We start from the raw sequence: 16,675 nt of genomic DNA, 5'->3' as shown, positions 1-16,675 counted from the left end.
GGAAGTTGTGAAGAATAGGGTAGCTCGTTAAGCTGTCAGGTGAAATTATTAAACATTTCTCAGTACACTCAGCATAATCATGTAAAATGAATTAGATAATACTTACTAGTAGCAAATATGAGACCGAGAGAAGAAAGTAATGAGTCAATGTAATAGACTTTCAGAACTTACTTGTGATGTACTTACATAAGTATTTTTGTTTAAAACAATCGACTATCAAATCGAAACTACTGTTGCCGAAACCAACAAGTGTACTTCTGTACGTGACGACTACGAGTATCTTTGGTGACGGTCGGTAGTATTTGTTTACATTTGTGCGTTGTTTGTGTGAACCGGCAAGTCTTAAATATAAGCAATGCCGTTTATGAAAGGGCGAGCACCTATAAGGAGGACTCTGAAGTATCTTGAAGCAGGAAAACTTATTTTCAAACCCAGAGTAAAGATATTTACGGTTAATTACAACACATCTGGTGATCATCATCAGGGAGCAAGGTGAAGTTGCATACGTCGAATGTAAAGTATATATAAAAATCACCATTGAAAGCTTTCCTTCGTCTACTTATGTAGTACTCTACGTAAAACTATGTTTGCTGGAGTGCTGCGAATGTTAGAACGTACGCGAGGAATCTCGTTTGTGAACCATTAAAACAAGAAATCATATCTGACGTAGCGAAGCCAAATGCTTACGCCCGCGACTTATTGAAAAATGTAACGTGGCCCCAATACGTAACTTTTACCTACAGTAGATTTGAAAACATTTGTGATGATGGTAATATGGAAGGCTAGTGAAAACAACATGTCAGGTGCCTCAGCATCAAATTACATAGCAGTGTCAAAAACTGCTCCAGACAGCGGTATGATTATTGCAGCACGACATAAGAGAAAAACATAATTACCTCCTCTTAAACAAAGGGTTTCCAGAGATCCTTTGACTGTCGAAAGATTGGGGCCATACTTAGGCGTACGTTGTTCCATGATCCTATTTTGATAAAAACTGTTGTCACACCAGCCATACAAAACATTAAATAGCTGTTGTTTATCTCCTATTGGTAGCTAATTATTTTCTTGATTAATTGATTTTTTTCTTTGAATTAAAGTTGAATACCCTGTTTACAGTACGTAACAGTAAGGAAGTTTTACAGCAAACACTACAGTTTGCCTTGTAATTAACAGGAATTTCCATTCTAGACATTAGATAGTGTATCACTGTTTAAAATCATGTTGCATACCCTTTTAACTGCGTGTGTAGCTCCACTCTGAATTATAGGTAAGAGGGAAAGAAGCACATGAATATTATTTTTATGTTCTGCCTTAATTACATCAGCATGACTAACATCCAGTTATCAGTTAGGATGAATGGGCGTAGGCAGAGAATGTACATTGGTAACAAACAATATCCTGTTGCAGAGAACGCTCTAGCCTACAGCATGACAGTCATGATCTCAGCGCCATCTAGATTTTGCCCCCAGACACCAGTTTCTCATAATTCCACAGTGCTACAACACGCCCTTGGTTCTCGCCACCCATAGGACCCTAATTTACGTTAATCCTTTCCATCTCAGCCTTTCTTCATAGTAACTACTTCTTTCTTCTCTCTGAGTTTTCTCCATCTTTCATTTACTGATCTGTCTATTTTTCGCTGTCCTTTCCCCCCCCCCCCCTCCCACACACACACATCTCTTACATACAATCAACTTAGCTTTTCACTCTTATTAGTGCGTAGACGATGTTTTACCAGTCATCTCTGTCTTGCATATTACCCTGTCTCCACTTTTAAACTCTCGTGTTTTCATATCTTGTCTGGTGCAGTTATTCCTTCTCATCCAATCCAGTAAGTCTCTCCGATCCAAGGTTCTGACTTTTCTGTGCTGTACCACTTTTCCTTAAACTCCCCATCCTTTTCCTGTGCCCCTCTTCCTTCCCCTTCAACTCTTCTGCCAGAAGAAGGAGCCACAGGCTCTCAAAGCTTGCGAAAGTTAAACCTGTGTGTGTGTGTGTGTGTGTGTGTGTGTGTGTGTGTGTGTGTGTGTGTGTGTGTGTGTGTGTGTGTGTGTGTGTGTTTTCTCCAACCGCAGCTTGGTGAGTATGCAATTACATTATATTGTCAGAACTTAATTGTTTTTTTTGTCGTATACTTTTGTTGTAACTCCCGTGTCATGTTTTCATTTGCACTGTAATTCAAATTTACTTACATTCTGGCTTATTCACATTCTTCATCTTTTCTTATCTTCCTTTTTCTCAGTAACTCTTAAAAACAGCTTCTTCGCACCATCTTCCTCCTCACACCTGTAATACTCTGGACTTCTTTTAATTTTTTTCCCTTGACTTTGAGTAACTACCCTCTTCATGGTAAGAGCAACTGTTGTGTTGGTAAGCCTCTGTGTGAGCTTGCATCTCTCTGCATGAACTTCTCACAATACACATTTAGGAGGAAGCAGTGTTTGACTGATTCTGCAAGGAATGTTCATTCTCAGACTTGTTAACAGCTAACCACGTCATGATGCAAAACACTGTACTTGCACTATCTGCCACTGGCATTGGTTGAGCATATCTGTGATACTTTTGTGCTTGCTAAATGAACTCATAACGAAATTTGCTGCTTTTCTTCAGATCTTCTCTATTTCATCTGTCAACCCTGTCTGATATGGATCCCTGACTGGCAAGCAGTATTCAAGAATTGGCCAAACAAAGGGTTTGTAAGCTACCTCCTTTGTATATGTACTACCATACAGTTTCTGAGTATTCTTCCAATTAATCTCAGTCTGGAATCTGACTATCTTGCAGTTAGTTGTATGTGGTCATTCCACTTCACATTACTTGTCTGCATGCATACTTCAAGGTATTTTAAGGGTGTGACTGCTTCCAGTGATTGGCCTACAATTGTGAAATTTTTCAGCAATGAACCTTTCTGTCTACTTATGTGCAGTATGTTACATTTGTTTATGTTGAGGGTCAACTATCAGTCCATGCAGCTAGCATCAATTCTCCCCAGGTCTTCCTACGTATTTATACAATTTTCAGTTTTGCAACTTCTCTGTGTACAATTGCATGTTGTGCTTTGATATTTAAAGATTTCTCTCTGTTGAGAATGACATGCTGTGTTCTGTTTGCTATAAACTTGTCAATCCACTCACATAGTTGGCTTGATATTCTGTACACTCTTATTTTGTTCATTGGGTGGCAGTACAGAATCATATCGAACACATTTCAAGCCGTGTGGCGTCAACCAGGGTGCCAGTATCTACTGCTTTCTGGATCTCATGATTGAATAGGGAACAGGATTCCACACAATCATTGTTTTCAGAACTCATGTTGATTCCTAAAGAGATTTTCAGTTCCCAGAAATATCATGATAAGGGAGCTTAAAAAACATCCAAAATTCTACAGGAGACTAGTATCTGACATATAGGCCTATTGTGTTGTGCATATATTCAACAACTGTTCTTGAAAGTGGGAGTGATCTGCACCTTTTCCAATCACTAGGAATGCTTCACTCCTCCAGTGACATATATTATGTAGCAGCTAGAAGAGGAGCAAGTTCTTTTGCATACTCATAACAATACACCATCAGGTACAGTGCCTTTTCCTCTGTTGGGTGATTGCAGTTTCTTTTCTATCCCATGGTCGCTTGTTTCAGTATCCATCATCTTGATGTTTGTGGAGCTTTTTAAGGAGGAACCACAATTCAATCCTCAGTGAAAGGGATTTGGAAAAAACATTTAGTATTTCAGTTGTCTCTCTGTCATGCTCTCTTTTTCAATGCCATTGTGGTCACAGAGTATCTATGGCTTTGATCTGTTTCTTCTTGCTAGTTCATTAATAATAATGGTTAAAATAATCTGTGACATTCGTGGCTCAATCCATATGAAGTGATCCAATGAGAGTTGCTTGACCATTTTTAATTTTTTTTTTTTTATACGCATTTGATTATACTTGATTGAGAAGTTCAAAAGAGTTTTATTCTGAATGGCAGCCATTTTTATTTGTAAGTGCATGGCAGTTTTTGTATTTGGAGACATTAGTGTTGATTTGGTTATATCTGCGCTTGCTGAAATTGCAACATTGCAATTGACATATTTGTTTTTATAAAAGTCTCTTCTGCAACATTGTTTATTACCCAAAATACCCTAAATTCAAATCTAACTATTCGAAATTACCTCTAAAGTTTGGTATTGAAAACTTAGAAAATCCACTTTTTAGATCCATAAACTACTAGCCTTATATAGAAGAAGAACACTGACAAATGTTTTCTTAATTTGTTATAAATTTTTGAAATTTTAAAATCTATATTTTTTGTGAAGTTTGAGAGCTAGATACCTCTTAAAATATTTATTTTTGTAAATAAATAAAATAGAAAGAAACATTCCACATGGGAAAAATATATTAAAAACAGAGATTCCATGACTTACCAAACGGGAAAGCGCTGGTAGATAGGCACAATAAAAAACACACACACAAAATTTTGAGCTTTCGCAACCCCTGGTTGCTTCGTCAGGAAAGAGGGAAAGATGAAAGGATGTGGGTTTTAAGGGAGAGGGTAAGAAGTCATTCCAATCCCGGGAGCGGAAAGACTTACCTTAGGGGGAAAAAAGGACAGGTATACACTCGCGCTCACACACATCCATCCACACATATACAGACACAAACAGACATATTTAAAGACCAAGTCTTGTCTGCTTGTGTCTGTATATGTGTGGATGGATATGTGTGCGTGTGCGCGAGTGTATACCTGTCCTTTTTTCCCCCTAAGGTAAGTCTTTCCGCTCCCGGGATTGAAATGACTCCTTACCCTCTCCCTTAAAACCCACATCCTTTCATCTTTCCCTCTCCTTCCCTCTTTCCTGACGAAGCAACCGGGGGTTAGCGCTTTCCCGTTTGGTATTTTTGTAAATACAAATACTGAATACAAAAATTTGATTTTTGCACATTTTGTACATCTATATGATAGCAAAGTACTGTAAAAATTTCAGCATTGGTATTTGAGTGTGAACAAACATGAATTTTTGAAAATTATGAAATAATTCATATTACGCTACAATTGATCTAATGGTTGTTGCCTGTTTAAATGGTTTATTGTTTCGTTGTGATAAAATTTAGTTGTAACCTGTATTTAGATAACACTATCATCTTACGTTTAGTTAGTATTATTTATTTTATTAATAAAATATTAAATGATTGGAGCTTTTCTTTTAGTTCTAAAAAAATGCCCATTTACATCTATGTTTATTGTCAATTAAGTAGCACATTATTACAAGTTCAAAATGGTAAAAGTAAAAGAATAAACATGTGAAATTTCTGTATTGTTGAGAAGAGTACAGTTTTATGCATGAGTTTACTCCTCAAGACAAATGTAACAGGAGCTCAGTGGACAGAGTTACAAGTCTGCAAAGGAGCCCAGTAGTCAGTGACAAGTCTGTACATGAACTGTGTACCCCCACTACATTTGCAGAGTGTGGCGCTGCTGTAGTCAGTCCGTTACAGTAGATATACTTACTTCACTGAGAGTGTAGAATATTTTATGTGCTTTTGTTGTGAGTGTAATTTTTAATTAACTAAAATAATTTTTACAATTTAATACTAAATAAATTTGAAAGATTAATTGGAATGCAACAGAATGGATGAATAGTGCTATCTTAGACATATAGTAAGTGAAGTGTGTCGCAAAACATTTTGCAGTTCAGTTTCAAAAAACATTAAAAAATGTTAATGACTTTGATGAAGAGAGTCAAACTTTGTTTAATTAACGAATAGGTTTTTCTGTATCATCACTTTGTGAGTATCATAAAAAAATATTCTTAAGTGCAATCAAATTTTTGGAAATAATGCTCTGATCTACTCAAAGTTCATAAAAAGCCATTAATTAAAGGTTTGAGGGAAATGAAACTTGAACTTTTGTCCCTGTTAAGTGAAAGTAAAACAGCTTCCCAAGTGAAACTTAATGTGGAAATTCTCTATGCCCAAATTGTTACTCAAAAATATGTATTGTGATCCAGCACCAGAAGCATGTAACCTTGTTAATTACATTTATACTCCTGAGAAAGCTATTAGCAAATTGGATTTTTGTTGTTCTAATTTAGAGGTATGTCCTGCACTGAAAATAAGAGACTTGAATAGCAGAAAAAGAAAAGCAACTATTGAAAGCAAGGTACAATGAATTTCAGACAAAATTAGGAAAAAAACTTAGAATCAAGCTTTAATAATGCAGATACCAACAATATTTATAAAAAAGAAGAAAATCTACATTCAGAATCATCCAACACTGAATATTTGAACTAAATTGAGAAGTTGAAAAGTAGGTGTTCAGTGACACCTGAAGAGTTTGCTCCCTGACTCGCCCCCCCTGCGGGTCCGGGGATTAGAATAGGCCCGAGGTATTCCTGCCTGTCGTAAGAGGCGACTAAAAGGAGTCCATCCCCCTCACGGGGGTAGTTAGCGCCTGTGTCCGGAGACGGACGGTTTCACGACCTATAATCGTGGTCTTTTTGGTTTTTCACTTCTCGTTTCTTCCTTCCTTTTGTTGGTTCCTTTCTTTGCTCTTCTCCACCTCACTGTCTTCCTTACTCTTTCCCTTGACTTCTCCTTGCCTTCTCATTGCCTTTTTCTCCTTGCCTTCTCATTGCCTTTTTCTCCTTGCCTTCTCATTGCCTTTTTCTCCTTGCCTTCTCATTGCCTTTTTCTCCTTGCCTTCTCATTGCCTTTTTCTCCTTGCCTTCTCATTGCCTTCTTCTCCTTGCTTCCTCATTGCCTTCTTCTCCTTGCCTTCTCTGGTCTCCGCCTCGGCGTTTGAGACAGTCTGTCCTCTTTCTCCCTCTCTCTCTTCTTTTTCCTCTTCTTCCTTCCTCCCTGTGTGTGTCTGAAGGCCGACCCACGCGTTCGGACGCGTAGCCGGTGACGGGGTAACGCGTAAGTCCCCGCCCTGGGTAGACATGTAAGGCACGCGCGTACCCCCTGGTAAAGGCCAGGCCCGGGGAGGGGTGATTGCCTGAGCTGATACCTTCTGACCATGCCGATTGGTCCCTCCGTCTGTTTCTCGGGAGGTGTGACCTGAGGTGTAAACATTCACCTAAGGCGGGAGTGCCCTCTGAGAGGGTCCCCACAAGGAAGGAGCGCGCCATCGGAGACGCTGGCAATCATGGGGGATTCCTCCGCAATGGATTCTACTCCATCGCTTTCGACTTCGACCCAAAAACGGAAACGTGACCAGCCAACAGTGACAAAAGTACTACCGCCTGCCCCACAGTTCCTCGTAGTTTCTCGATCTGAGGATGGAAAGGATTTTTCCTCTGTCAACCCTTTCGTTATTCAGAAGGGCATAGATGCCATAGCCGGATCTGTCAAATCTTGTACCAGGTTGCGTAACGGTACCTTATTACTAGAAACTGAGAATGCCTTTCAGGCACAAAAACTGCTTCGGGCCACACTCTTGTACACGTTCCCTGTCCGAGTGGAGGCCCACCGAACTTTGAATTCGTCTCGTGGTGTAGTCTATAGTAGCTCCCTCGACGGATTGACTGACGAGGAGCTTCAATCTTTCCTCGCTGAGCAGGGCGTGACGGCTGTCCATAGGGTCATGAAAAAGGTCAACAATAACCTTGTACCGACCCGGACACTTTTCTTGACCTTCGATAGTGTTAAGCTGCCATCGCGCATCAAGGCGGGCTACGAGGTTATTTCTGTTCGCCCCTATGTCCCGACACCTACGCGCTGCTACCAGTGTCAGCGTTTCAATCACACTCGACAGTCTTGCTCCAATGCGGCTAAATGTGTCACTTGTGGCAGGGATGCCCATGAGGGTGACTGTCCACCTCCGTCTCCTCGTTGTGTGAACTGTCAGGGTGACCATGCCGCATCCTCCCGCGACTGTCCTGTCTATAAGGAAGAACGCTGTATCCAAGAAATTCGGGTCAAAGAGAAAGTGTCCACCTCGGCTGCTCGCAAGCTATTGGCTAGTAGGAAGCCCACGCTGCTCCCAGCGGGGAAATACAGCACTGTCCTCGCCTCTCCTCGGACTACCCGGGAGGTAGCAACCCAGACATGCGATCTGACCTTCAGCACCACGGTCGTCCGTTCGGCCAGTGCTAAGATCGCGCGGTCGACGTCTCCTCTTCCTCCCATCACCCCACAGACACCAGCCACTTCCTCAGCTTCTGCTAAGTCGAAGACCCCGAAGTCAGATGCACGGGCCTTCAAGAAGGAACCATCCCGTGCAGACTTCCTCCGTCCCTCGACCTCCCAGCCTTCGACCGGTACTTCCACCAAACGTCCTTCTAAAAAGGCGCATAGGAAGCACAGTTCTCCTTCTCCGACACGGCGCCTTTCTTCTCCTGCGCCACCCAGCGGTTGCCGCCCCAGGCCGTCATCCGTTTCGCCTGGCCGCAGCGCTGGTAGCCGAACATCTGGCCGTTCACCGGCGGAGGAAGCTCCCCCTCCCGGCCATCCTCCCGAGATGGCCGATGACCCTATAGACCCCATGGACGATGACTGTCCGCCTACTGATAGCGGCGGCAGTGCTCGCTCGAAGCCAGGCCCTAAGCGGCCTTCGAGGTGACCCCTTCTCTCATCTTCCTTTTCTTACGATGGCACTTATTAACTGGAATATTCGCAGCATTCGCTCCAACCGAGAGGACTTGAAGTTGCTGCTCCGCTTGCATCATCCGCTCGTCGTAGCCCTCCAGGAAACGAAGCTACGCCCATGCGATCAAATTGCCTTGGCACACTACACCTCTGTGCGTTTTGACCTACCCCCTGTGGTAGGTATCCCAGCTCATGGAGGGGTTATGTTGCTGGTCCGGGATGATATTTACTACGATCCCATCACGTTGCTCACCGGCCTGCAGGCAGTTGCCATCCGCATTACTCTCCCCACCTTTACGTTTTCCTTTTGTACCGTTTACACTCCATCGTCATCTGCCGTTACCAGGGCAGACATGATGCAACTTATTGCTCAGCTACCTGCACCATTTTTGTTAACTGGAGACTTCAATGCCCACCATCCCCTTTGGGGCTCTCCAGCATCCTGCCCGAGGGGCTCCTTGTTAGCAGACCTTTTCAACCAGCTCAATCTTGTCTGCCTCAATACTGGCGCCCCCACTTTTCTTTCGGACACATCTCATACCTATTCCCATTTAGACCTCTCTATCTGTACTCCCCAACTTGCACGCCGGTTTGAGTGGTATGCACTTGCTGATACATATTCGAGCGACCACTTCCCGTGTGTTATCCATCTCCTGCAGCATACTCCCTCTCCATGCTCCTCTAGTTGGACCATCTCCAAGGCAGACTGGGGGCTCTTCTCTTCCAGGGCGACCTTTCAGGATCAAACCTTCACAAGCTGCGATCGTCAGGTCGCACACCTCACGGAAGTCATTCTCGCTGCTGCTGAATATTCCATCCCTCACCCTACTTCTTCTCCACGTCGCGTACCGGTCCCCTGGTGGTCCGCAGCATGTAGAGACGCTTTACGTGCTCGTCGACGTGCTTTACGCACCTTTAAACGCCACCCTACAGTGGCGAATTGTATTAATTATAAACGATTACGTGCTCAGTGTCGTCGTATTATTAAAGAAAGCAAGAAAGCCAGCTGGGCTGCTTTCACAAGCACCTTCAACAGTTTTACTCCTTCTTCTGTTGTCTGGGGTAGCCTGCGCCGGCTATCTGGCACTAAGGTCCACTCCCCAGTTTCTGGCTTGAAGGTCGCGAATGAAGTCCTTGTGGCCCCTGAGGCTGTCTCCAATGCCTTCGGCCGCTTTTTCGCCGAGGTTTCGAGCTCCGCTCATTACCACCCTGCCTTCCTCCCCCGCAAACAGGCAGAGGAGGCTAGGCCGCCTGACTTCCGCTCCTCGAATTGTGAAAGTTATAATGCACCATTCACCATGCGGGAACTCGAAACCGCACTTGGCCGATCACGGTCCTCCGCTCCAGGGCCTGATTCTATTCATATTCAGATGTTGAAGAACCTTTCTCCTGCGGGTAAAGGTTTTCTTCTTCGTACATACAATCGCATCTGGATTGAGGGACATGTTCCCGCATGCTGGCACGAGTCTATTGTTGTCCCGATTCCTAAGCCGGGGAAGGACAAGCACTTGCCTTCCAGTTATCGACCTATCTCGCTTACCAGCTGTGTCTGTAAAGTGATGGAGCGAATGGTTAACTCTCGATTGGTTTGGCTGCTAGAGTCTCGACGCCTACTTACCAATGTGCAATGTGGATTTCGAAGGCGCCGCTCTGCTGTTGACCATCTGGTTACCTTGTCGACCTTCATTATGAATAACTTCTTGCAGAAGCGCCCGACCGCGGCTGTGTTCTTTGATTTGGAGAAGGCTTACGACACCTGTTGGAGGGCGGGCATTCTCCGCACCATGCATACATGGGGCTTTCGCGGTCGCCTCCCTCTTTTTATTTGTTCCTTTTTATTGGATCGACAGTTCAGGGTACGTGTGGGTTCTGTCCTGTCCGACACCTTTCGCCAGGAGAATGGGGTGCCACAGGGCTCAGTTTTGAGCGTCGCTCTCTTCGCCATCGCGATCAATCCAATAATGGCTTGCCTCCCAGCTGATGTGTCAGGCTCCCTTTTCGTGGACGATTTTACCATCTATTGCAGCGCGCAGTGTACACGTGTCCTGGAGCGCTGTCTTCAGCGTTCTCTTGACCGTCTTTACTCCTGGAGTGTCGCCAATGGCTTCCGTTTTTCTGCCGAGAAGACGGTCTGTATTAACTTCTGGCGCTACAAAGAGTTTCTCCCACCGTCCTTACGACTCGGTCCCGTTGCTCTCCCAATCGTGGAGACAACCAAATTTTTAGGCCTTACATTTGACAGGAAACTTAGCTGGTCTCCACATGTGTCATATTTGGCCGTCCGTTGTACCCGTTCTTTAAATGTCCTCCGTGTTCTCAGTGGTATGTCGTGGGGAGCGGATCGAACCGTCCTACTTCGTCTATATCGGTCGATCGTCCGCTCCAAGCTGGATTATGGGAGCTTTGTATACTCCTCTGCACGGCCATCCATCTTACGCCGCCTCAACTCCATACAACATCGGGGTTTACGACTTGCGATCGGAGCATTTTATACCAGTCCCGTAGAGAGTCTTCATGCTGACGCTGGCGAATTGCCACTCACCTACCGGCGCGATATACTGCTTTGTCGGTATGCCTGTCGGCTACTGTCAATGCCCGACCATCCGTCTTATCGTTCCTTTTTTGACGACTCTCTTGACCTTCAATACGGGTTGTATGTCTCTGCCTTGCTACCCCCTGGAGTTCGCTTTCGTCGCCTCCTTCAACACCTTAATTTTTCACTCCCTGCAACCTTTCGAGTGGGCGAGAGCCGCACGCCACCTTGGCTCCAGGCTCAGGTCCGCGTTCACCTCGACCTCAGCTCGCTCCCAAAAGAGGTCACCCCCGGTTCGGTCTACCACTCCCGTTTTTTGGAACTTCGTTCGAAGTTCATCAACATGACTTTCATTTATACAGATGGCTCTAAGACCAATGACGGGGTCGGGTGTTCCTTTATTGTCGGGGCACAAAGTTTCCAATACCGGCTCCATGGCCATTGTTCGGTCTTCACAGCTGAGCTCTTTGCCCTCTACCAGGCTGTTCTTTACATCTGCCGCCACCGACATTCTGCTTATGTCATATGCTCAGATTCCCTGAGCGCCATCCAGAGCCTCAGTGATCCGTACCCGGTTCACCCTTTCGTACACCGGATCCAACGCTCTCTCCAGCAGCTGGTGGACGTCGGTACGCCGGTTAGCTTTATGTGGGTTCCTGGCCATGTCGGTATCCCTGGGAACGAAGCTGCAGATGCCGCGGCCAAGGCTGCGGTCCTCCAGCCTCGGACAGCTTCTTGTTGTGTCCCTTCGTCCGATTTTAGCAGGGTCATTTGTCGGCGCGTCGTGTCGCTGTGGCATGCCGATTGGGCTGCACTTACCGACAACAAGCTTCGGGCCTTAAAACCTCTTCCCGTGGCTTGGACGTCCTCCTCACGCCCTTCTCGGCGGGAGGAGGTCGTTTTAGCAAGGTTAAGAATTGGACACTGCCGGTTCAGCCATCGCCATCTGCTGACGGCTGCGCCGGCGCCGTTCTGCCCATGTGGGCACTTGCTGACGGTTAGGCACATTTTAATGTCCTGTCCAGATCTTACCACACTGCGCCTCGATCTTAACCTGCCTAATACTTTCGATGCCATTTTAGCGGATGACCCACGAGCAGCTGCTCGTGTTCTTTGTTTTATCAATTTGACAAACCTCGCTAAGGACATTTGATGTTTTTTAATCCTCTGCCTGTCCGTCTGTCTTTTATTGTGTTTTCCCTTTTAGTTGTTGTTGTCAACTTGTGCCTCGCGGTGCATTTTTAGAGTAGTCAGGGCGCTAATGACCATTGAAGTTGTGCGCCCTAAAACCACAAAAACAAAACTCCCTGACTCGCACTCAACAGAAAAAAAGGTCACTAGTTCATCATTTCTAATTGTTTGGTTAGATTAATCTGAAAATTAGTGCAAGAACAAGGCATTCTACCAGTTGTAGGAAAGACAAAAGGAGTAGGAGAAAGTGGAGAAACAAACTGAAAGGATCTAGCAGTGTTTTGAAGATGATGAAAACAGTAGAGTGTGCCCTGGTAACAAAGATAGCAAAAGGGTTATCATAAATGGATTTAACGTAACAAAGCAGAAATGACTAGTGCTGTCAAATTTAAATGAACTATATGCAGCTTTTAAAAATGCTCATCCTGAATGTAAAATTGAAAGATCAAAATTTTGTGACCTTTGCCGTAAGTGGTGTATTCTGGCCCTCTCCTTAGGAAAACACTCCATATGTGTTTGTTTATATCATCAAAATGTTAAACTGATGACTGCCGGTGCAAAGCTCAATGATGTTAACTGCAAATAGTTACTAGCTTTAATGGCCTGTGACACAAAGAATTATGACTGGATGAGGGGTTTGTACAATAAACGCCATGATAAAAAAACCACCCTTGAATTGTTTAACGAATCTTAGGAGGAAATGCCCAGTAATTTTAGCTTCAAACAGTGGGTCACAACCGACAGGGCTGAAACGATAACAGTGATTAAATCTCAGGAAGGATGCTTTGAATCTTTAACTGATAACTTAGAAAATCTCAGAAGTCACCACTAAATCTCTAAAACCCAAAGTAAGTATTTGAAGGACAAAAAAGCACAACTTTATGAAACTGAATGCATAGTCCCAGCTGATTTTGCAGAAAACTTAATGTTTGTGGTTCAGGATGAAATACAAGGGTACCTCTGGGTCAATGAAATGAAATGTCGTGTGGCTAGGGCCTCCCGTCGGGTAGACCGTTCCCCTGGTGCAGGTCTTTTGAGTTGATGCCACTTCAGTGACCTGCGCGTCGATGGGGATGAAATGATGATGATTAGGACAACACAACACCCAGTCCCTGAGCGGAGAAAATCTCCGACCCAGCCGGGAATCGAACCCGGCACTTAGGATTGACAGTCTGTCACGCTGACTACTCAGCTACCGAGGGCGGACTCTGGGTCAATGACCAGGCAACAGCGCATCCGTTTGTTTTGTGCTTCAGAAATGAGAAAGACAAAGTTTGCATTTCTTCAATTTGCATTCTAAGCGACTACTTTGAGTACAACACTTTTGTTGCCAACGTATTTCAAAAGTATGTAACAAATTACATGAAAGAAAAGTTTCCCAAGGTTGAGAAGCTCATGTACTTTTTAGATGGAAGTGGTAGTCGATACAGTAAGAAAAAGAATTTTTCAGATATTTGCAACCACGAAGTAGATTTCAGGTTGGAGACTGAACAGCATTTTTTTTGCCTCTTGCCATGGTAAAAATGCATGTGATGGAGTAGAAAGTACAACATATGTGAAGTGAGTACAGTCAGCCTAAAAATAAAACCCACAGACCATATTCTTACAATAGAGGAAACATATGCCTTTTGCATTGATAATATTAAAGACATTACCTGTTTTCTCATCAAAACAACACTTCAACCAGTTTTGAAAACAGTACAGCAATAGAAGGAACAAATCAATTCCACATATTCCTTGGCATTGCAGAAAACTTAGTTCACTGCTATGGAACATCAGAAACCAAAATTTATGAGGATCATTGTCAGTAAAATTACATATCTGTTTTTAACATTGAATATCTCTGTGACATATATGTATGGTGTACTATGGTGACTTGAAAGAATAAGTTTGGAAAACAACAATGTTTTTGTGCATTTTTACCACCTTGCAGACACATCAACATCTGCTAGTGACAAAGTTTCGATACAAATGAAAAACTTATTAAGGAAGCTTTCAGTGCTTGAACTTACCACAGCAACTGGGAGGTCTTATTCTATATCACTAAAGCTGCCTGAGGAAATAAGTGTTCTTAGCAATCACTACTATGATTAGAAAGCACTACATCTCAAAAGTATGTTAATTGAAAATATTTATTTTAAATTTGTTGAGATAATATAAATATTTAGTTCAATAATTTTTCGAATTTTTGCATATAATTCAATACCTTAACTTCAGTAATAATTGACTGCATGTAGCGAATATCACATATGAATTAGGCAACAACCATAAGATCAATTGTAGTTTTATGTGAATTATTTCCTCATTTTCAAAAATTCATATCTTTGTTCACAGTTAAGTATCCATCTTGAAATTATTTTACAGTACTTTGCTGTCTTATAGATGTACAAAATGTGCAAAAATCAAATTTTTATATTTAGTTCCACCAGAGATAATGAGCCCAAACTTTATTTTTCGTAAAGATTTTCAAATTTCAGAAATTTATAAAAAATTAAGGAAACATTTGTCAGTGTTCTTGCTCTATATAATGCTAGTAGTTTATGAGGAAAAAAATACACTTTGATAAATCATTCTTTGGTCATTACTTTTGGGTCTAAAAAGTGGATTTTCTAAATTTTCAATACCAAAATTTGGATGTCGTTTTGACTGCTTATTTTTGAATTTAGGGTATTTTGGATGATAAACAGTGTTTTAGAGGAGACATTTCTAAAAATAATCATGTCAATTGCAATGTTGTAACATGATCCATTGAAGAGATATTCAAATTAACAGTTAAGTCTCCAAATAGAAAAACTATCATGCACTTACAAATAAAACTGATTGCCATTCAGTAACGATTCAAGGTAACATTTTTGTAAAAACTGTTTAGAACTTCTCATTTATAGTGTGATCATATATTAAAAAATAAATATATTTAAAAATGGTCAAGTAACAAACTTTAATTTTTATTGGGTCACTTCACTTGGATTGACCCTCATATTATAATATAATTCACTCTCATAACTGTAAGTAATATATTTTTCTTCCACAGGGACTTTGTATTTTGGTACCTTCCTCAAATTCAGTACAAAAATCCAGATGTCCAAGTTGCAACATTCAAGAACATGACACCATCACCTTTTATAAGATGTTTCTTTGGTAAGTAAACACAATACCTTTGTGTGGTATAGTAACTGAAAACCCAATGTTGCCCAGTTGTTGACAAACTGCCTATTTGCTTCTGTCTCGGGTTGTTCGGCCGACGTTCGTCTGATGATTTTACTGACATTTCGCCAGCACGAGTGGCTGGCATTGTCAAAGCTTCACCATCCATTGCCGGTGGTGAACTGGAGCCGAGCTCGCGGGAGCAGACTATATGTACCCGGGGCGCCAACGTCCGAGGGCTTCTCCACGGTCATTTCTGGTGCAGTTCTCCTCTTGCTACCTGCGACGGTCGTTTGCTGCAGTGCGGGAAGCCAGGATCCGTTTACCTTAAGGCTTTCCTCTTTCATGTTGAAGCTGTTCCGATGTTTGTGTATTTCTACAGCTTCTCTAAACAAGCGGGTGTGATAGTGCTTCTCTACAGCCAGAACTTCCATGTCGGAGAATTTTATTACATGGTTGGTCTCACTCAGCACGTGCTCTGCCACAGCCGATTTCTCAACCTGCCATGCCGCTTATGTTCTTTGATCCTGGTGTTGATTGATCATCCAGTCATTCCAATGTAAACTTTTCTGCATGTGCATGGTAAGCGGTATATTCCCGACATTGCAAGTGGGTCCCTTTTATCCTTCGCCGATCTAAGACATAATTTGATCTTCCTTGTTGGTTTGAAAATTGTCTTTATGCCATGTTTGTGCAATGTACAGCCGATTCTGTCCGTCACTCTGGGAATGTATGGCAGAAAGGCCATACCCGACATTTCTTTTCCCGATTTCTTACTTCGCCGAGTTACTTTGGCTCTGTTACACTTCTAATATAATTTGTGGAGTACCAATTGCTCCTCAGAACACTTTTCTGGTGTTGCATTTCATGTTTGAGGTGCTGCGGCTCACATATTCATCCTGCTCGCATTACGAGCAGATGAATCGTGCCTCTTTTCTGGCTCGGGTGGTGGTTTGATAGTTTGTGCAGGTATCGGTCCATGTGTGTCGCTTACCACGCATGGAGGGTGAAGCTTTGACAATGCCAGCCACTTGTGCTGGCGAAATGTCAGTAAAATTATCAGACGAACATCGGCCGAAGAACCCGAGACAGAAGCAAATAGGCAGTTTGTCAACAACTGGCCACGAAAGCCTTAACAATTTTGTATTACTGACATAAGTCTAATATTAGATAGGAAAAGGAAGCAGATTTGTAGCACAATGCAGAAACAAAACTTAATTTATATACGAGTTT

General features: G+C 42.9%; 1 protein-coding gene across 1 annotated transcript in view; it reads left to right on the top strand.

Moving 5' to 3' along the window:
• The first annotated feature begins 276 nt into the window (after positions 1–276).
• Positions 277–16,675, top strand: part of LOC126190956 (probable 28S ribosomal protein S25, mitochondrial) — a 49,739-nt gene continuing 33,340 nt past the window's right edge. The window contains exons 1-2 of the mRNA XM_049931615.1: positions 277–492; positions 15,330–15,436. Coding sequence (XP_049787572.1) covers positions 356–492; positions 15,330–15,436 — 244 coding nt within the window. The 5' untranslated portion in view covers positions 277–355. The remainder of the gene's footprint in view (positions 493–15,329; positions 15,437–16,675) is intronic.

Source organism: Schistocerca cancellata, chromosome 6 (assembly GCF_023864275.1).
Source record: "Schistocerca cancellata isolate TAMUIC-IGC-003103 chromosome 6, iqSchCanc2.1, whole genome shotgun sequence".
Lineage (NCBI taxonomy): Eukaryota > Metazoa > Arthropoda > Insecta > Orthoptera > Acrididae > Schistocerca > Schistocerca cancellata.
The sequence above is the reverse complement of the archived record's forward strand: the minus strand, read 5'-3'. Positions and strand labels throughout refer to the sequence as shown.